The sequence below is a fragment of the Cygnus atratus genome, chromosome 20, assembly GCF_013377495.2.
Source record: "Cygnus atratus isolate AKBS03 ecotype Queensland, Australia chromosome 20, CAtr_DNAZoo_HiC_assembly, whole genome shotgun sequence".
In the NCBI taxonomy this organism is placed as follows: domain Eukaryota; kingdom Metazoa; phylum Chordata; class Aves; order Anseriformes; family Anatidae; genus Cygnus; species Cygnus atratus.
Genome location: NC_066381.1, coordinates 12,016,606 through 12,037,342, shown reverse-complemented (window position 1 = coordinate 12,037,342; position 20,737 = coordinate 12,016,606). Strand labels below are relative to the sequence as shown.

General features: G+C 41.5%; 2 protein-coding genes across 3 annotated transcripts; one reads left to right on the top strand and one right to left on the bottom strand.

Moving 5' to 3' along the window:
• Nucleotides 1-10,307: 10,307 nt before the first annotated feature.
• FBXO39 (F-box protein 39) lies at nt 10,308-19,657 on the bottom strand. 2 transcript variants are annotated; one of them, XM_035561069.1, is made up of 3 exons: nt 18,598-19,657; nt 17,378-17,554; nt 10,308-10,438 (listed from the first exon to the last, which is right to left on the bottom strand). In XM_035561069.1, exons 1-3 carry the CDS (start codon nt 19,609-19,611, stop codon nt 10,409-10,411), a joined length of 1,221 nt encoding a protein of 406 aa, XP_035416962.1. In that variant the 5' UTR covers nt 19,612-19,657; the 3' UTR covers nt 10,308-10,408. The 2 variants fall into 2 exon arrangements, with proteins under 2 accessions (XP_035416962.1, XP_035416961.1); XM_035561068.1 differs by lacking the exon at nt 10,308-10,438 and adding an exon at nt 16,488-16,616.
• On the top strand, nt 10,310-15,911 carry TEKT1 (tektin 1). The gene is made up of 7 exons (XM_035561071.2): nt 10,310-10,499; nt 10,884-11,049; nt 11,324-11,452; nt 11,884-12,027; nt 14,065-14,287; nt 14,935-15,131; nt 15,401-15,911. The coding sequence occupies exons 1-7, from the start codon at nt 10,310-10,312 to the stop codon at nt 15,558-15,560; spliced, it is 1,209 nt and encodes a 402-aa protein (XP_035416964.1). The 3' UTR covers nt 15,561-15,911.
• Nucleotides 19,658-20,737: the final 1,080 nt, after the last annotated feature.

Sequence of the window (20,737 nt, the reverse complement as noted above, 5' to 3'; positions counted from 1 at the left end):
ATCCCAGGTACTGCTAATATAGCTTTAACGCAAGTGAGCAGGGGTCAGGCAGGCCTGTTACACATTTGTGATGTCTGCCATTGTTTTCAGTTCTTAACTTTGTTTAGAATGACCATAGTTCTGAGGAATGTGTGCACCTGTTGCACACTCCAACAAATGCACTATAAGGATGAACACACTGTACTTGTGTTTTGCAGAAGCGATCAAATTAGGCACAATGAGAAATCTGTCTACAGTTGGTATGTGAAATGCATAGTTCCATTCATACAGCAGAATACTTCTCATTAGCAGAATACTTCCTATTGACTAGCAGAGCCAAGTTCAAGTGCAGCTACAACATGAGGAGCAATACTGGCTTTATACACTGAATTAGTTCACAGTCCCAGGTCATGGATGATTTTCCTGTGTGATGTGAGTCTTAACAACACAGGTAAGTGCTTGGCCAATTTAGGCCTAGTAGGAAATAATTACGTAAAGGAAATTTTAGACAGCAAAAGTACTGCCAGTTCACTAGGGGGAATTTACATCCTTGCTACAGTTTAGCTTGTTCACAGCTACACAAAAGCCATTTGCAGTTTCCAAATCTCCTCTCACTTTAGAGAGGTGATGGTGAGGATTATCTGGTACTTGCCAGCAAAATGATTGCAGGGGAGTGGAAGACTGTAGGCTGATTTTTAACTGCTGATGGTTTGCATGTAAGGAGATGATAGAGATGATGATATAATTTTAGAAAAATGTATGTCTGTGTGCATTAAAAGAGTGTCTGATCTAAATTGTATAACCTGGACTATTGGATTGTATAATTAAATTGAAATTAAAGTATGTAATGTATGCCCCCTGCTGAATTTTTTTAGTATTTTTAGCTTAAAAAAAGACTGTGTGTATACGACAGTTTGTGTTTAGCATGAGTGATAAAAAAGATAATGTCAGCATACTGTATTTTACACAGATTTTTTTTCATGTTCTGTGCTGCATCGAAAATTCAGTACTATCCAAGGTGGTTTATTGGCAACTTTATGCTATTTTAAAGGCTAGATCAATTTGTTCTATGCAGGATTTTTAAAATAATAGCAGAGCCATCACCTGCTGTTTAAAATAATTTTTCCATGTAGCTGGTAAAACTTTCAAACTCCAAACGCTTTCAGGATTTAAGCACATTTTGTCCTTTTTAGTCAGTGTTTTTGTTTACAAGATATTTCTGTTCTCAAAAAGCAATGCAAGTGAAGCTCCATCTTATTGTACTAGCTGTATATGAATTTAAAAACAAAGACAAAAAGATAACTGTTATAGACCCCCGCATACCTCCTTAAAATCTAATCAATGCAAGCATTTTTATAGCCCATAGCTCACTGCTACTGTCTGCTTGATTTTCAGTTTTGAAATAAAATTTCCAGAGATGATTTTCAAATAGCCAAATCTAGACCTATCATGAGGGTGCTGCATCTGCTACAAATAGACATTATTAACATTAAAAGGGTAGCCAAAGCAGGCCCAAGGAGTCTGTTCCAAACTGTCACTGTCAGAGATTTTAGACTTGTTTAGGGTTTACAGCATCTCTTCCCCTAAACTTCCCCTAAAAAGCTTGGCTCCTGATAAGGTCTTGTAGACATACATGAAACAAGAAGTGCTGTTAAGTCAGGATTCATAACAGGAGAAAAAGTGACAGTAGAGGAGAAGACATTCTATGAACCTAAAAAAATATCTCATTTTATTGAGCAAAGTAATAAGAAAGTTCTGATTAGCCTACGCTTTCTGGACTGGGTGGAGAAATAAACATAGCATTCCCAGTTCTGGAAACTGGGATTTCCCAGTTCCTCCTTACCAACATTCATTCTGTTTTTGATACCATCCAGTGGAAGCTTATCACAAATGCTGACTGTGCAAGCAGCAGCACCAAATGCAGCAGTGATAATTGAGATCATCACCTGATGAATGGAACTAGGGAGGAGAATGGGAGAAGGCCCTAAGAAAGAGGACTCCACAATCATGAATGTTTTAGGAAAAAAAGCGTTCAGTTTGAGAACTATTGCTCACTTACAGTTGGTTAGTGTTACCATGGTGCTGGCCGGTGATGAAACATCTATAATGGTTTTTATATAGAGAAACTGAACTCTCTCAGAGATAAAGATTTAGCTGTTTTTTTTTAACAGTAAAGTTAAGCTGCCTTTCCAACTAGCTGATTTTGTCTAGATACCAATTGCAAAAGAAGTCATCGCAAAAAGATCAAATAGCCTTGTTTGAACCATACGGACAGTAACTATCAGCCTGTTATATTCCACATAAACCTGTAAAGTACTGCATAATTTAAAATTTGATGATCATCACTTAAGAGGAGTTTCAAAAAGAGGAAAAATCAGACTGTTTCCTGTAATTCACAAGAACAAAGTGCCTTCTTATATCCACAGACACATGTTATATAAAGACAGTAATATGTAACACATTTGATTTCTCCTATTAAAAAAAAAAAACATAGGTCAGAATTATCATGAATTTTGGTATGAGTACACCTTGTTCCTGAACAATCTCAAAGACACTATTGGGGAAAAAAACAAAAAACTAACAAAAAAAAACCACAACAACTTGTACTTTGGATTTAAAGAGGGCCCGATCACGAATGAATTTCACCTGGAGGAAGTTAAAGCAAAGGTGTAAGTATAAAATTGTGTGATTTTGACCATGAGTTTCTGCTTCACAGCATTTAGTATGAAATCACAGAGATCTCATTACTCACTATAGTAACACTAGTTGTACTTGTGGAAAACTTCAGCAGTACCTCACAGCTATGGAATATTGCACACTGGAGTAAATTTGTACACATCTTGCCTAGTTTCTTGAGGTCAAATTAAAAGAAAGCTGATAGAGAAGTACTTCAGAGTACAATAAAGCCAGGCAGACTTGTTTAGCTAAAATGTAGTAGTTGCCAAAGTGTGAGTAAAATTGAAGAACCTGCGTCAAGTACTTATTCTGCTTACTTTTATAGTTTTCATTGAATAGCCAATAACAATAGCATCTGCAGCTCCAGCCTCCAGACTGCAAATGCAAATTCTTTTGCTATATTTCCAGTTTAATCTTTTGGGTAATTATTGAGGAACTCACGCATTGCATTCCAAATCTACAAAGAAGTTAGTAATTCCATTCCTCAAGAGTGTGACAGATGTATGGAATGACAGTATTACATGCCTGACAAATTTGTATGCCTTCTATGATGGGGTTACAGCATTAGTGAATGGGGGAAGAGCAACTGATATCATCTACCTGGTCTTGTGCAAAACATTTGACACTATCCCAGATGATATCCTTGTCTCTAAATTGGAAATGCATGGATTTGATGGATGGATCACTTGGTGAGTAAGGAAGTGCCTGGATGGTCGCACTCAGAGAGTCAACAGCTCAATGTCTAAGTGAAGGTCAGTAACAAGTGCTATTCCTGAGGGGTCAGTATTGGGACTGGTGCTGTTTAACATCTTTGTTGGTAACATAGTGCGATTGCTTGAACCCTCAGCAATTTGCCAGTGACACCAAGCTGTGTGGCACAGTCAACAGACTGGAGGGAAGGGATGCCATCCAGAGGGACCTAGACAGTCTGAAAGGTGGGCCTTTGCGAACCTCATGAAGTTCAGCAAGGCCAAATGCAATGTCCTGCATCTGGGACAAGGCAATGCTAGGCACAAATACAGGCTGGGCTCAGAATGGATTGAGAGCAGCCCTGATAAGGAGGACCTGTGGGCGTTCATTGATGAGAAACTCAACATGAGCTGGCAATGTGCGCTTGCAGCCCAGAAAGCCAACTGTATTTTGGGCTGCATCAAAAGAAGCGTGGCCAGCAGGTTGAGGGAGGTGATTCTCCCCCTCTACTCTGCTCTTGTGAGACCCCACCCGGAGTACTGTGTACAGCTCTGGCCCCCCCAGCACATGAAGGACATGGATGTATTAGAACAAGTCCAGAGAAAGGCCACAAAGACAATTAAAGGGCTGGAGCACCTCTCCTATGAAGAAAGACTAAGAGCTGGTGGTGTTCAGCCTGGGGAAGAGAAGGCTCCAGCTAGCCGTTCCAATACCTAAAGGGGCCCTACAGGAAAGCTGGGGAGGGACTCTTTGTCAGGGAGTGTAGTGATAGGACAAGGAGTAATGGCTTTAAACTGAAAAAGGGTAGATTTAGATTAGATATATAATGAAGAAATTCTTTACTATGAGGGTGGTGAGACACTGGAACAGTTTGCCCAGAGAAGCTGTGATGCCCTACCCCTGGAAGTGTTTAAGGCCAGGGTGGATAGAGCTTTGAGCAACCTTGTCTAGCGGAAGATGTCCCTGCGCATGGGATGGCGTTCAGAATTAGATTTTTAAGGTCCCTTCCAACCCAAACCTTTCTATGATTCTAAGGTACATGTGCACAGACCATTCTCCCATATTCTTTTGCTCTATTAGAGATTTGATTCTAATGAGCTCTAATTTTCTCTAGTTAACTATTTGCTCTTGGTCTATAAAAAGATCCCAAAGCAAACATTTGGCATAAGCAAATAAATTAAGCTGCTCAAAACCACAGGTTGGATTATATCTTGCCTTGAACCTGAGCATATGGCTAGGACTATCTCATCTAATTTGAGGCCAAGACAAGGGACCACAGTGACACATGGAATGGCGATGTTTCCACTGTGTTCCACTTTGCTCTGCCAAGAAAGAGCAAAGAGATGTGTACAAAGAGGAAAGAATATCCGTTTCTGAAACAATGAACCTCTTAGCAGAGGTCCAGAACTATGAAAACAGGCCAGAACTGCCCACCCCCCAGCTGTAATCTTCCACTCTGTGGAGAGAAGTAACAGGCCTTGTGTTACTACACATAATTCAGATTTCTCTGAATACCCTCTTTTGGCAAGCTGGCAGTAAATTTACACGATGTGGAGTATTCTTGTAATAATACTTGGAAATTGCCAGGAGAAACGTGAGAGAACTGTCTCATATCATCATAGGAAAGCAACAAGGCATGAAATGATGGGGTGATACTCATGATTAAAGGCTATATTTGTAAAGCAAATGTGATACTTTGCCTTTGGCCAGGGAATAGGCTACAGTAATCAAGGTAATATTACAGAGCCAAGAATACTTTTTACGTAACTAATAATACAGATTTACAGTCAAATAGCGTTTTTAGTAAAAAGTAAAACGTCTCTGAAGTACATTACAAAAGCTCATCATTAAAGTCTGTAATCAAACACCAAAATCATTTATTTTTCCTATCATCCCCGTGTAAGTTTCAGCTAATAATCTAAACAGTTACCATCATAAAGTATCACACTTCGTTCTAAGGCCAGTAAAATATGAAAAAGCTAAAAAACAACAACCACAACCAAAAAAAACAAAGCAAACAAACAAAAAAAAACCAGAACTAGTCATCTTTAATATTCAGAGGTCTGTACATAGAGGCTATCCAGTAGGCATTTATTGTTACTGATAATAAAAGTCATTCCACAAATCATCTGGGCTTTTTAATCATATCTACTAGACAGATCAACTTACCTGACAGAACATTTTGGAATCGAACCATACAGCAAGACACAATCATTTTTGGCAGTTAATACATAGTGACTTGCAAACCAATTTCCAGATTTCTGTCAGCAGCTTTTCTCATTCAGATTATAAAAGGCGTTAGAATGGATTGTGGTAAGTGAGTAGCATACTAAACACATGGTTTGATATTTCATCCGTACTGAAATTGGTTTTGATTTAGTTCTCTACTGAGGAGAATATGCTGTTTCATCCAACTGTAACTGTTTATTACGTGTGGGAATATTGATGCAGATTTCAGTACACCCAGCAGTGCCACCTACACAGATCACAGTAGAAAATATCGTGCAAATCTTAGCATTCTGTATATTGGGACATAACCACCTAGCAGGTGCTGTGATGATCAACCTTTCTGCAAGGCACCATGGTAAAGAGAACAGATGGTCCTGTATCATTTAAGTCAAACTGAAACAAATATTAAAATATGACTCCGAATTTAGGACAAGATGCTGTGATGAGGGATATGTATATGTTCTTATTAGCATAATCACAGAGTGGTTGAGGTTGGAAGGGACCTCTGGAGAGTCCAATGTACTTGCTCAAGCAGGGTCACCAAGAGCACATGACCTGCAATTGTGTCCAAATAACTTTTGAAGATCTTCAGAGAAAGAGACTCCACAGTCTCTCTGGGCAACCTGTTCCAGTGCTGTCACGCTCACAGTAAAGAAATTTTTCCTCATATTCAGATGGAATTTCCTGTGTTTCAGTTTGTGCCCATTGCCTCTTGTCCTATTGCTGAGCACTGCTGAGAAGTCTGTCTCCATCCTCTTGATACCCTCTCCCTTCAGAAACTTACATACATTGATCACATCCCCTGAGCCTTCCCTTCTCCAGGCCAAACAGGCCCAGTTCCCTCAGCCTTTCCTCATATGAGAGATGCTCCAGTCTCTTAATCATTTTAGCAGCCCTCTGCCGGACTCTCTCCACGAGCTCCATGTTTCTCTTGTACTGGGGAGCCCAGAACCGGACACAGTACTCCAGGTGAGGCCACAGCAGGGCTTAGTAGAGGGGGATTAACTCTCTTGACCTGCTGGCAACACTCTTGCTTAATGTACCCCAGGATACCATTGGCCTTCTTAGCCACAAGGGCACATTGCTGGCTTGTGGCCAGCTTGTTGTCCACCGGGACCCCCAGGTCCTTCTCCACAGAGCTGCTTTCCAGCAGGTCAGCCCCCAGCCTGTACTGGGGCATGGGGTTATTCCTCCCCAGGTGCAGGGCCCTGCACTTGCTTTTGTTGCGCTTCATGAGGTTCCTCTCCACCCACTTCTCCAGCCTGCCTTGGTCTCTCTGAATGGCAGCAGAACCTCCTGGGGTATCAGCCACTCCTCCCAGTTCTGTGTTAACAGCAAACTTGCTGAGGGTGCTCAGTCCCTTCATCCAGGTCATTTCAGTATCAATGTAGGGAGTACTACAGCTGTACATATTAGAGAAAAATAAGTCCAGACAGAAAAGTGTTGTGACAACCGCTTTGACATCCGTTCACCAGCTCCTCTTGGTGCCATGGAGCCTGGGCAGCCCGGTGACCCGAGCAGCCTGTTCCGGGCCCCGCAGCGCCGTCCTGCTGCTGAGGGCAAAGCCCCACGCGCTGGGGCCTGTGAGCGCTGCCGAGAAGCACGTGGGGTGAGGCTGTGGAGGCAGCTGATTGGCTGGGAGGAGCCAGCGGCGCCTGGGATTGGCTGATGGGGTTTTGACGGGTGGGGGCGTTGTGCGCCTGCGAGGTTTGCGTGGTCGGGGTTTGTTCTGTCCCCTCGTGAGTTGCGGGGAGTTTCCAGGAGCTAACAAAGCATTTTAATTCCTTTCTGAATTGACCCAATAGGTGAGGTCATTTAACCCCTGTTGTCTGATAAACCGTTGTCTGCCTCAGGTAATCTACTATGATTTAAGCCCTGGAAATCATCTGAAATGATGAGACTAAAACTTTCTTCTGTTACATAATTCATACACAAGGTAAAATTGTAAACTGAGTGTTAACAGTTTAAAAATGAATATTTTTTTACAATAAGCAAGTCCTGAAGAACAGAACATGAAGACCTGTTATGACAGGTTTGTCATTACAAATTATGAAGGTGTTGCTTTCAAGCTGGGTCAGAACAGCATTAGGTACTGTATTTTCAGAACAAAACTAAGTGAAGTCTCATGGGTATCCTATAATAATAAACTGGATGACTTGACTTGGAGATTCCTCAGCTTTCAAAGTGACTGAGCATGTTTTCAGGAGCATATGACTTCAGATATCTCAGCATTTCAGTTTATTGTGAATAATCACTCTGTAGACCCTCATTAATTTGCTTGTATTTCTAGAAGCCTTGGAATGTTGCTGAGAGTATAGATAATACAATTTTGTGGAAGACGACATAAAAAAAAAATCCTTATGGCTTGATAGTCCAAAGCAACCCTCTGTTGAAACTGTTTGAGTTCAGATATACTTAAGTCAAAGAAAATCTTTCAGTTCTTATGGAGATGGCTCCAGTCCTGCTCCAGCTGTTCATATACCAAAAATCTTGATTTCAACTAACTCATTTTAGAACCTCATGATAAGAATTTGCTAAGGGTGGTCACTGGGGAAAAAAGGAAAAAACAAAATAAAAAACAAACAAACAAAACACATATATTTAGGCCAGAATGTACAAATCAAAGGCCAGCCCATAGAAGCTTTGTTCTCTTGTGCCAGTAGTTGCAGTCTTCATGTCAGTGATACCACATAAATTGATTTACAGGTCTTCATAAGTAGTGGTCTATGTAACTGAATCTTCTGGTCAGAATGTTCACTCTAGTCATAATTTTGTTTTGCCTTACGAACCAGGAGTATTCTGAGTGTCTGTGACCACAGCTTTCCATCCCCCTGCACCAGTAAGCATATATTGTTCATTAGCCTTGTTTGCATTGCGCCCCAGTCTCTGCTGCTTATTGAATCTCCAGGTCCTCTTCCTCTCAGGCTAATAGCTTCAGTTCTATTGTCAACCGTGTCTTCTGAAGCCTGTATTTTCCTTTGGGTAGCTCTGAAATACCTGCATTTTTCTCCTAGACAGTGTTTCTTCAGCTGCAACCTCTCTTTTTGGCTTCTGTGGAGTACACACAGATTTCTATATACGTCGCAACTCGTGTCAGAAGCACTGTAGCAACCAGTTTTAATGATCACTGAGAATTTAGCTAGTGTTGAGATTAAAGGTAGTTAGCAGCAGCTTTCTAGCTGTCACTGCAGGCTATAATTGCAGTTGTTTCCTACTCTTCTGTCTTGGACCAGCTCAACAACTTTTGACTAATGCAGTTTCTTTCCTTATCACTTTGCAGTCTCTTTGAACCTTGCTGGGAACTCTGAGAAACAATGCTCTGATCTTAATTATGACAGGGCTATATGGAGATGCCTTAACCTGTAGCATCTAATGTAGTGCTCTTTTGTCTCCTCCATTTCTTCTCTTTGGATCCAAATCTCTTTTGTCTCAGGTAAGGAAAGACCATAGTTGCCAGGAAAATGGAGTGGTTAAAGAATACTGCTAAATATCTTATGACAGACATTTTTGGATAGGTATTTAACACACCCTCCATTTGTTTTCAGAATCCTTATGCTTTTCTTCAATAAGTCCTTCAAAAATTACTGTCCAAAGCTGTGACAGCCATTTCAATTAATAGACAAAGAATAATTTTTTTATTTCCAGATTTATTTATTTTTTTCTGGCAAAGGGTGAAAGGAAGCACCTGGTGCAATAGCAGTAGCTGGCCGGCTTGCTGGAGGCAGTGTTGCTCTTCCCATAGCAACTGCTTTGTTTACCTTCCGTGACGTTCTGAGCCCCCTCCTGCAGTATTTGTCTCATGTTTAAAAACAAACTGTGCTGCAGCTGTGGAGATTGAGGCTGGAAGAAAGTTGGGAGCAAACCCCCCAGTGAAGGGGAAGTGAGGACGTGTCGCTTAGCCAGGATTTGTCCTTGGGAACGAACAATCCAGGCCAGGAGCCGTTTCAGCCAAGAGGTGTGTGAGGGAGAAGGTGGGGGGGGGGGGGGGGGGGGGGGGTGATGTTTAAGGATACCTGTGCTAGTGTGTGGGCAAAACCGTGTGTTGCTGAGGAAATGCTGTCCCTGTGGACAGGAGTTATCGCAAAAGCACTGGATAAACATAGTGCGATAGGAAAATTGATACTCAGTCAAATTGTTGTGACTTTGCATATATTTTGGGCATCGGTTTAACCCTACATTAAAAGAGTCCGAAGTAGGCTTTGTTCTGTGTTCTCCTCTAGCACTCCCTAGGCTCTTCCATTTCCTCTTTTATCTGGTTTTCAATTTTTTAAGGTTCCTTTTCCACATATTTTTCTAATGACTGTTAGTTTCGTTTGTTTGCTTGTTTGTCTTGCAGTCTAGAATTTATGCATCTCTCCAGCCATGTTCTTAAAGCATGTTTACTTCTCCAACCTGTGGGACATTATTTAACTTTTATACTAGTTCACTTTTTTTCAGCTTTCTCTTATTTCCTCTCTTTCCTCCTAGTTTCCATGCCCAAATTCTCGGTTCTTAATTCTCCCACACCAAATCCTCTCCGCCACATCTTAGCAAACTCCTGGTGAACCTTGAGCAAGAAATTATTTCTTTTCATATCTGTGTCATTTTGCAGATAAAAGGGCAAGATTTTTTTTCCACCCTCCTGGACTGTATTCATCCCTTCTTGCTTCTGCAGCCAAATATAATGCTACTCCTGATTTCAGGTTCCACATTCTAAGAACTGACCTGTGTTATATTCAGAACCTTTCAAAAAACAATGGCCAGACTGTTTCAAGCACCACCGAAGTTTCATCCTTCCGAATGGAATGTCGCAAACAAGATGCAGTGTGCCAGTACAGAGTCTCAGAAATCCAGTTCAGAGCGCATGATAGCTGAGAGTCAGAGGCTGGTGGATGAAATAGAAAAGACAACTCAGAAAACCCAAAGTGATGTCAACAAGAAAATAGGTAATCCCATGTGTGCTCTGCAAGTATCATCTGAGCTATATGTTTAGGTTGGACTTAAAAAATTAGGTAATTGTGGGTAGGAATATATGTCAATGCCATGTTATCTGATCTCATGGAAAAATGCAGAACATTATCGAAAATATTTTTAGGTGGATTCTTTATTTTATATGAAATAAATTACCTGTCTAAAACGTGCAGAAAGCTATTTCACCCCAACCTCCTGACACAGCGTTGTAAAACTGTCTCCACACATCAGCCTCCAGCACTAAATTCACTCCACAATGGACTTAGTCTATTTCTAGCCGTATCTACGATCTGACTCACAATGCTCTAGCATTTAAGAGCAGCTTGTATTAATAGATGTTTGTAACTTCCATTCTGCAGAACAGAGACTGGAAGAAATAAAATTCTGGAGGCAAGAATTAGATAACAAACTTGAACAAATTGTTAATGAGACAGAGGTACTGTTGACTTTCAAGATCAGGCTGGAGAAAGCTTTGGAGAGCTGCAAAGAGCCACTTGTCATTGCCCAGAAGTGTCTCCTGAACAGGTAAGATTAAGAAGAAAAGCATTCAGGGAGTGAGAAAAAGAAATCTAGGTAATGAACTTTTAACAAATAATTTAAAAGGCTGAAAACTGAGGGGCTGGTTCTGCAGCAGAGTCATGGTCTGATTTATGTGTTTTAACACTGGGGACCCAATCCCATAAAGGACAGATTACCAGCGTGGCAAAGAAACACTTTGGATATGCCGGGCTCTCACCACTGTCTGTTAGCAGTAGGCATTTGAACAATGTGACTGACGGCTTTTCCTCTTTCTATTTAGGCAGAGGCGAGTTGGGATTGACTTGGTGCATGATGAAGTGGAACAGGAACTGGACAAAGAAGTTGAAGTCTTACAGGGGGTTATTGCTTTGCTTGAACGTACATTGGAACAAACCAATGAGCAAATCAGGTACAGTGGCAAAGAGCATAACTGAACTTTGGTTATCTGAAAAGTAGGACAGACATAATCCTGAGACGTTGAAGCATCAGGATGAACACAGAACCAAGGCTACTTTCAGTTCTAAACAGTTACAGACGTTCAGTTTTAATCCATAACATGATCATTAATTGTGAGAAGTTCTGTTAGAACTGAAAGCACTTCCACATGATCCCTAGTCTTCCCAGGATCCAGTCCTGTGCATTTAATTCCAATGGAGATTATATCATCAGTTCATATGGAGGTAGCACCATGCTCTAGATTTTGTGACTTTACAACTAAGAGTTCATGCATGAAAAATTCAATAACAGCATTTGCATTGACTAATGTACCTCTTCTCACATGCATGTTAGAGAGACTTCTGCTTAGACTTTGGCTTAGAGTCTGGTTGTTTCTTCTTCTAGACTAAACCGTTCTGCAAAATACAACCTGGAAATGGATCTGAAGGATAAATTCACAGCTTTGATGATTGACAATTACTGTGCTAGCCTGACAAACAACACTCCTGATGTCAGACATGCTGATAATACAGTGAAAATAGAAGGAAAGTAAGTGGTTATTTAGCTCAACAAATGTACGATAACTATACAGCTAGTTTGAAGCATTCCAGAAATAGCAAGATTAAAGTAGAATCATAGAATCATTAAGGTTGGAAAAGACCTTCAACATCATCTGGTCCAGCCATTACCCTACTACCAATGTCACCCACTAAACTATGTCCCCAAGCACCACGTCCAACCTTTCCTTGAACACCCCCAGGGACGGTGACGCCACCACTTCCCTGGGCAACCCGTTCCAATGCCTGACTACTCTTTCTGAGAAGAAATGTCTCATAATTTCTAACCTAAACCTCCCCGGCACAACTTGAGGCCATTCCCTCTTGTCCTGTCACTAGTTACATGTGAGAAGAGGCCGACCCCCAGCTCCCCACACCTTCCTTTCAGGTAGTTGTAGAGAGCAATGAGGTCTCCCCTGAGCCTCCTCTTCTCCAGACTATACAACCCCAGTGCCCTCAGCCACTCCTCATAGGACTTGTGTTCCAGGCCCTTCACCAGCATTGTAGCCCTTCTCTGGACATGCTCCAGGACCTCAATGTCCTTCTTGCACTGAGGGGCCCAAAGCTGAACACAGTACTCAAGGTGCGGCCTCACTAGAGCAGAGTATAGGGGAACGATCACCTCCCTGGTCACGCTGGCTACACTATTCCTGATACAAGCCAGGATGCCATTGGCCTTCTTGGCCACCTGGGCACACTGCCGGCTCATGTTCAGGTGAGCATCAATCAGCACCCCCAGATCCTTTTCCTCTGCACGACTTTCGAGCCACTCTCCCCCAAGCCTGTAGCGCTGCAGGGGGTTGTTGTAACTATATGTAAGTAACTATGTGTAAGACAGACTAGCTGTTCATCATCAGTCTGTTGTATATTTTTTTTATACTTCTGTCCATCACTTTAGTATCTGTGTAATATGTCAGTGAAATAAGCCACAATAATCATGTTTCTAGAGAACTGCAATTCACTAAAAGTTTTTGAGGCTCACAGTTACTTAGAGCAAATTTCGTACATTGCTTAAAACCAGAATTGATTCACTGATATAACTTCCTTTCCTCTCCCAGGACGTCCTAGTTGGTAGAATGCTGGACTGGGACACATGAGGTGTGGGGTTAATTTCTGATTCAGTTGTTAACCTGTCAAATGTGCCCCTTTTGTGTGAATAAAGTGTGAATGGTTTAGATGGAGAAACAGCTACTACAGAATAGGTTGGTGAGAAGAAACAGGCTATGTAGTGTGTGAAACAGTCTCCTGAGGAAGCTATTGACTCTGCAAGAACTGACACACTTGGAACACCAAGACACTACTGGCTCTTGCCACTAGTACACTAGTGTACATCAACAACGGGTTGTGTAACTCAGACCACACCCAGAACAGTGTTTGCTGCTATATGCAGATGATGATTACAGGTTTATAAATACACCCAATGAAACAAATATACCTCTGAGGAACTTTCCAAACACCTGCCATACAAGCAGATACATACAAGATACAAGCCACTGGGGCACAAGTATGACTCTCCACTTCTGGTGATACACCTGGGGGCTGGCTTTGCAACTATTGCTACAATTCACTATTTGTGTATGTAGAACTGAACTGTACAAGAGAGTAAGTGAAGGTGTTATGTGAATAGTTACTTATTATTAATAGTAACATAATAATTATTTTAGTAAAAAAAGTTTCATTAACAGAAAGTGTTCCAAGAAACTTTGCTTATTATCTGTGTCTACCCCTTCCTCCCTTATCAGGAAAGGAAAGTAAAAACAAAGGTGCTCTGTGATTTATCAAAATGGTTTCCACACTACCCCTATTTCTTTCTGAAATGTTTGCGACAGAGAGGGTCTTTATTTTGTATCTGTTGAATTCCCAGAAAAACTAGCACTCACTGGGGCGTGCAGTTAATAGTACTGCTTTATAGTACTGATTTGTTCTGTTTAGCACTCATATTTGGTTTTATGGAGCAATTACAGATTTACAAAATCACAGATGGCCTGATGCTGCCAGTCAATGACCTTTTATTTTGAATCTCTTTCAGTTTTATTAGCCCTGAAGACTGGATAGATTTCTCAAACATAAATGTTGAAAAGGCTGACAAGCAGAGAAACAACTCACTGTCACTAAGGGCACTGATTGACAGCATCCTTTCCCAGACAGTGAATGACATGCACAAGCAATATGAGATGGTCAATGTTGCTTTTAGAAACAGGGTGAAGGAAGTCAGAGATGCCAAGCACAAGCTAGAAATACTCCTTGCATTGGTAAGTGATAGCAGTCTGTCAGTGAAAAGATAGAAACAATGGGCATGGGTTATCAGCCAGTTTACTCAATCTGGTGTCTTGAGCTACTGCAGTTAAGAATTTTACCTTCGTAATACTGGGAAGAACTGCCACATTCCCCCACCACCATCCACACCCCACCTCCACCCTATACCCCCATAACAGTCAGCTTAGATTTTATTGAACCAGCTCTATGTGCACTGACACAGAGGTAAATTATTTCTGAAATCATTCATTCAATGGAAATGTTTGGGCTTCAGTGAAGTTGGGATTTCCCTTGTGATTTTCAGATACATGGTATTCCTACAGGATTTTCACCATTGTGCTGTAAAAGCCTAATAGCTTATTAAATCAGGGCCAATGTGCTTGAAGTTCAATACATGAAAACTGGGCTTGATGTTAAGAGTTATTGCTGAACTTAAATCGTCAGTCTCACTTAGAATGATGTTACCTCCTCTCCAATGAAGGAACCATAATCCTGGGCAACCTGTAAAAATACTCTAGTAAAATAAAACCTTAACATAATGAGTGTTACTGTGATTGCTATTACTATAGCTATTAAAGATCTTGATGATTTCACTCATTGTAAGAGGCAGTGTGTAGCAGTTCCTTCTGTTGGATTTGTTAAGGTGATGGATGAGACTGCCTTACAGGAGAAGAACATTGCAGCCTTAAAGAAAGCAATTGCTGATAAAGAAGGACCTGTTAAAGTGGCTCAAACTCGCTTGGAAGCAAGAAACCATCGTCCCAATGTGGAATTATGTTATGACACAGTACAATACAAGTTGATTAGTGAAGTTCAAGAGATTACAAACAATATTCAAAGGCAAGTAGAAATGATGAAAGAGTGGGAAAACTGTGGTACGTATTAATGGGTTAAGTTAAATAGTCACAGTAACATTGGGTCCCAGCTATCCTCCCTGAAAGGCTGGGAATTGCTTTTTCCTTAAGGGTAGCACATTTTAGGGTAAGCTGTCTGGATATTGTCTCACTGTGAATCCTCTTTTTTTTTTTTTTCCCACTTGGAATTCTTATCCCACATGACAAAATGTCCATGTATTCTCAAATAATATCTGTCTATATTTTCCCTGTTAGATTAAAGGATACATTGGCACAGGCTGAGACAGAGCTGAAAGGTCTGAGCCGACAACAGCTTTCCTTGGAGGAAGAGATCCAAGTCAAGGCAAATACATTATACATTGATGAAGTGCTCTGCATGCAGATGAGAGAGTCTGTTTCCATTAACAACTTTTGAAGTCATCTTCCTGAACAACTCCTGGTGAGATTTTTTATTGACAAACCTCCAGATTTACTGGTTTGTCCTAATGCCATCTTCTCATTCTAGATGTATGAAGTAATTAAAACAGACCTAGTATTTACAGCTACTTCTATGCTCTAGAATGCCTGATGAAATCTCCCACTTGGCAATAAAGTTCCAGAATAAGAAGGAATGTGCCTTCCATGTTATTTATCTCAGGTGCAACCGATGATATCTTTCGCCATTGAGAGGTATAGAAGTTGTGGAAGTTAAAGCAGGTGTTCCCACATAAGGCACTTGCTGGAAAGATAGGCAAGTGGGAGGAGTGGGTGGGAGTACCATGGGTAGGACTAGCCAAGGTAAGTTTTTTTTTCTTAACATCTGCTGTTAAGAACTGGACACAGGGTGTATATTAAACTCAACAGGAACTAGGGACTGGTGATACATTGGATGGGGTATCTGACTGCAACTGAGTCAAGATCAAGCCAAGGTTAATTTGGGGTTAATCACTTCCTCACCCCATATCTCAGTTTCCCTATTTGTAAAATGGAAACAATCAGGGGGGCTTCAGTTGTGATGTGTTTGAAAGTCTACAATGGGAATTGCTGAGTAAAGTGGAGGGGCTAGTTTTTACTGGAGGTGCATGTAAAGGCTGGGAAAGGGCTCGTTGCTTCCTCTGGTTCTGGTGAGGGAAAGCAAAGAAATGACAAGAATAAATGATGCTGGAGACACAGGAGGCCGGTTCCCAAATCCAACATTTTAATCCAGGGGATAGTAAAATTGTCCCTTGCCTGTCTCTTGCTGTAATGGTATTTCCCTTTTGGAGGCAGCGCTGGCAAGATTTGAACCCCTTACTAATGCCATCTAAAGGATTCATTCATCATTTGTAGATGTAACTGGTGTTTTTCTGGGTCTCCCTGTGGCTTACACCATTGGGTAGGTGATGACAAAATAATTAAGCTCTGAGTCAATCAGGTTTTTGAACTTCTTGTAAATATCGCGCAACAGCCGATCCTCCTCATTGGTCTCTTGTCGGGCTGTGTAAATCCTGACCTGTGTGCATGAATGGCAGTCGTGTCTCAGATACATGGAGCAGTCTCAACCCATTAAATTTCACGGCAACAAGAAGCCTCTACAACTATTGAGGGATCTAGAGAAGCCAATGTTTTTGAGTTAAATCCTGAAGTTTTTACTGGTTTTGCTCCAAACTGTGTGAAGACTCTGACTCATCTCCTGCCAAAGATTTTTTTGGGAAGAGGAAGGGTCCTTTTCCCCCAGGACTGATGCATATGTGGGATCTGCACAGATCTAAGAGAATCTACTAAATTCAGAGTCCAGCAGGCAAAGCAGCATGACAGCATGGTTTACACCAGCTACATTTGTGGTCTGGCCCCAGTTCAACACAGCATCCCTATTCAGTGAGATGTGTTTACATATTTTTGCAGTTTACTGGGACTCAATCCACACACTTCAATTTAAGCATAGACCCAAATACCAGGCCTGGGAGGTAACTAAGAATCCCTAGCTTGACCTGGGAGGTGACAGAAGGAACCCCTAGACTAGCAAAGACTTGTGGCATGGTCGGTGCTGGCTACTGAACTTACGTAGTATTCTGTACATGGCTGAGTAGGTTGGGAAGCTCCACTTCTGTGAGTGGTTCTCAGGATCCTTACAATACTAAAGCATTATATAGGGAAGGTAGTTATGTTAACTTTTCCTTCTGTGACCTTTATATGGATATAGTGACCTCAGATTCCTCTCAATAGGGAAGAGAAGAAGGAAGGTAACAGGAGTTTTGAAGCACAAAGTCTTACCTTTATGGTAGTCAAAAAGCATTTCCTTTCTGCACGATTATGTAGCAGCCTCTCCATAAAGGTGACACTAAGAAATGCCCAGACTTTCAGAAAAAACAACCTCCTGCATGATAAGACGAGCTGTAGCAGCTCATCATCCAGCACCTCATGGTCATTGTTTACTTCAAGTGTTAATTTCTTGAAAAAGAAAGAACACTGTTAGTACCACTGAAAAAAACCTTGTGAGTGCAGTAGCAACTGGATTTCCCAAATTTGCTAACAGAAGTGACTGCCAGCAGATCAACTTTGAACCTTGACACTAGCAAAGAATCACTTTTTTATTATGACAGAAGTATATGTAATGCTAATTTCCATTCTCCCCTTAAGATGGGGGTCCATTGTGCATGATGTACCATCCTAAGAGACATGCAACTTCTAGTGGACTTCTAGTGTCTTCTAGACAACTAGACAACCCACAGCTCATGCCATGGTATTATTTCACATACCAGAAATGATCAAAGATAAAAGAGTACATCCAAAGACAACTTCTGGAAAGCTTTACAGATCACTGGTGTTTATTGCAAAACTCTACAATGCAATAGAACTTAAAGAAAGCTGTCAGTAACCATCAGTAAGGCCATGTGCTTCCCTCAAGAATGCACAGACCAGGTAAGTCATTTACATGGGTCAGCCGTTGCACATCTTTTGTGATGCAACCTCCGTGATAACAAAGTGCTTTGGCAGAACAGCTTTTCTACAAAAATGATGCTTTCCTGCCTGAAAGGTTCTTTTAGCTCACAGCTGACATTATGATCACCAGTATTTTTGATGTTTTGGTATTTTATGAGGGCAACCTGACACCAGCCTGCCATTAGTGAAGAACAGCATCACAAACATTGTAACTAGGGAAGGATAATTAATCATAGAATTATAAATTCCCAGTTTGGAAGGAACCCACAATGATCACCGAGTCCAACTCCTGGGTCCCCAAAGGACCACCCCCCAAAAAAAAGGCTATGCGTCTGAGAGCATTGTCCAAACACTACCAATTACCTGAACTGGACTACAGCTGGAACACTGGAATGACTAATTCTCCTGAAAATTACCTTAAAAATAAAACTGAAGTGGTCAGAAATTCCTATAGGTGACTGTTGTTAGGCAGAATGCCCACATGATTACTTTGCTTAGCTTTGGGATAAGTTGTCACTACCGCTCTAAGTTGTCACTACTGCTGACCTTACCTGCAGCACATGCCAGTAGGCTGGGAGGAGGTTGGTGAGGGTAGGTCTCATCATCCAGTCTGCATCACTGAAATAGCAGCTCCGTAAACTGATGCTCCTGACTGGGATTTCCACTAGCAGGATCCTGGCTAGGTGATCATGGTTCATAACTCTTTCAAAGAAGAAGTTGACGTTCAGTTTTGGGGCTCTCTTGGCCAAGTTGGCCCATGACATTCCCCAGACCACTTGCCCATGAGGGTCATGGATATGACATTTGATATTCAAGGTGCACAGGGAATGAGCGCTGTGCTCCCGCAGGATGTCCAGCAGTTCATCAGAGATGCAATTATAATTAAAAGTCAGGATAACCAGGCTGTGGAACTTGGACATGGTTTGGTGGAACAACGTGCTGCTGTAGACAGGAAGGTGAAGACTGAAGAAATCCTCAATATTGATTTCTGATATAAAGCTTTTATTAGTCAAGCAGCTCAGAGAATTCAGAAGCCCACAGCCTTCTTCCAAGGTTACTCTTGCTCCTTTTAAGTTGAGATAATCAAGCTGTTTGCTCATTCTTTTCAGGAAGGTACCTAAGTTCTTGATAAACTGAGCCCTGACCATGTTTTTCCAGACCAAGCGGTCTAATTCCAGGTTCTTGATGCTCAAGGATATGAGGCGACTGTTACATTTACCCAAGTGTGAAAGAAGACCTCTCATAGTTGCTTGAAATTTTCGAGTAATGACAGTATTGTAAGGATACAGTAACTTGATTTCAAGGTGCTCCAAATACTTGCCAAATTTCTTGACATACCACAGTGCAGTTTTAAATTCAAACATGTGTGCCCTTGATGGCTGACCACTGAATGTGATGGTTCTGGTTCTCCAGAGGGATCCTGAGTACAGGGCCTGACTCCATTTTTTACAGACCAAGGCAGCCCGAGATCTATCCTTGTCATCTAACCAGTGGAAGACATGTCTCAGACAGACATCAGGTAGATCAGCCCAGGAGCTCTGCTCAGGGTCACTGTCATCCTCCATTGAGGAGACAATTTTTCACGTCTCCTCTGAGTATTGAACCAAGCTTAGATTAAGAAAGCTGTGGCTAAATTTCTGGTAATTCCCAACAGGATGGTCTTTCAAGCAAACAGCTAAAAGTTTGCTTCTTTACATTCAAAAGCAACAGTCCTTTCTTTGCTTCTGTACTCAAGTTGTCAGGATCAAGCAACTTCTTGTGTCTAAACGATGGTCTAACCTAAATAAAAAGAAAAAAAATGAGTAAAGAACAATCACAGGATTCATCTTTGAACTTCCTGGCCTCTAGTCTAGCGAAACAGGGAAATGGTATGATAACAGTCATTGCAATTGATAATGTTTTGGGGCCTGATACCTAGTGTAGAAATGTGTTCAGCCTTCTGGGCTGTACAGAGATGAGCAGTACCGTCTGTGCAAAGATATTGCACATGACTGTCCTTAGCCCCTGGAATACTGTTTCAAGACAATCGGAAGTAGCGCCCTGTCTTAGATGAAGGTACAATCCCTCTTGAGAGTAATAAGCACTGTAAGCTACTCTATCACTTGGTTCAAACAGGCTGTTGAGACATTTTGCTCCAGTGGACTGGAAGGCGTCAGTGGACAGGAAGGAGTCAGGAGTTCAGCCGAGTAGTAGTAAAACACAAGGAAACAACCATGATGCAAGACGTTACCTGTTCCACTCTCAAGGCTGGACTCTGTCCAGCTCCCTGAGCACCTTTCCAGCTCTGACGGATAGTCGCCCTCCTGAGTTCATGATTTGTTTTCTGTACTTCCCCCTTCACCGCCCCCTCCCCAAAGTTTGGTCATTGCTACTGAGCAAAGAGGTAACTTTTGTGATGTCACAACAACTGGAGCCATGCCAGGGCAAACAGCAAACAAAGCCAACTTGAAACAAGTCAGTTGGGCTGAGGTAAAGACAATGAAAAAGATAAGCAGACCTGTTTCATCATCTCAGGAAAAGACAATAAAAAGCCAAGAAGGAAAATGATGCATTTCATATCTATTAATTTACTAATCACATACTTCATCTGTAAAATACAAACTACGTCCCATGGATCTGTTAGGCGCTTGTTTTCATGAGGCCTTTTACAGATCAGTTTATCATTTGGTTCTACCAACAGCTGTGGGCATT

What these genes read in the sequence shown, in the direction of transcription:
- TEKT1 (XM_035561071.2), top strand. Translation starts at nt 10,310, where the DNA reads ATGGCCAGACTGTTTCAAGCACCACCGAAGTTTCATCCTTCCGAATGG. An exon ending in CAGAAGTGTCTCCTGAACAG is followed by an intron (nt 11,050 to 11,323) that starts GTAAGATTAAGA and finishes CTTTCTATTTAG; the next exon opens with GCAGAGGCGAGTTGGGATTG. An exon ending in TAGAAATACTCCTTGCATTG is followed by an intron (nt 14,288 to 14,934) that starts GTAAGTGATAGC and finishes GGATTTGTTAAG; the next exon opens with GTGATGGATGAGACTGCCTT.
- FBXO39 (XM_035561068.1), bottom strand. Translation starts at nt 19,611, where the DNA reads ATGGAGGATGACAGTGACCCTGAGCAGAGCTCCTGGGCTGATCTACCT. An exon ending in CCTACTGGCATGTGCTGCAG is followed by an intron (nt 17,555 to 18,597) that starts GTAAGGTCAGCA and finishes TTCTTTTTCAAG; the next exon opens with AAATTAACACTTGAAGTAAA. An exon ending in GCTTTTTGACTACCATAAAG is followed by an intron (nt 16,617 to 17,377) that starts GTAAGACTTTGT and finishes TCATGCACACAG; the next exon opens with GTCAGGATTTACACAGCCCG.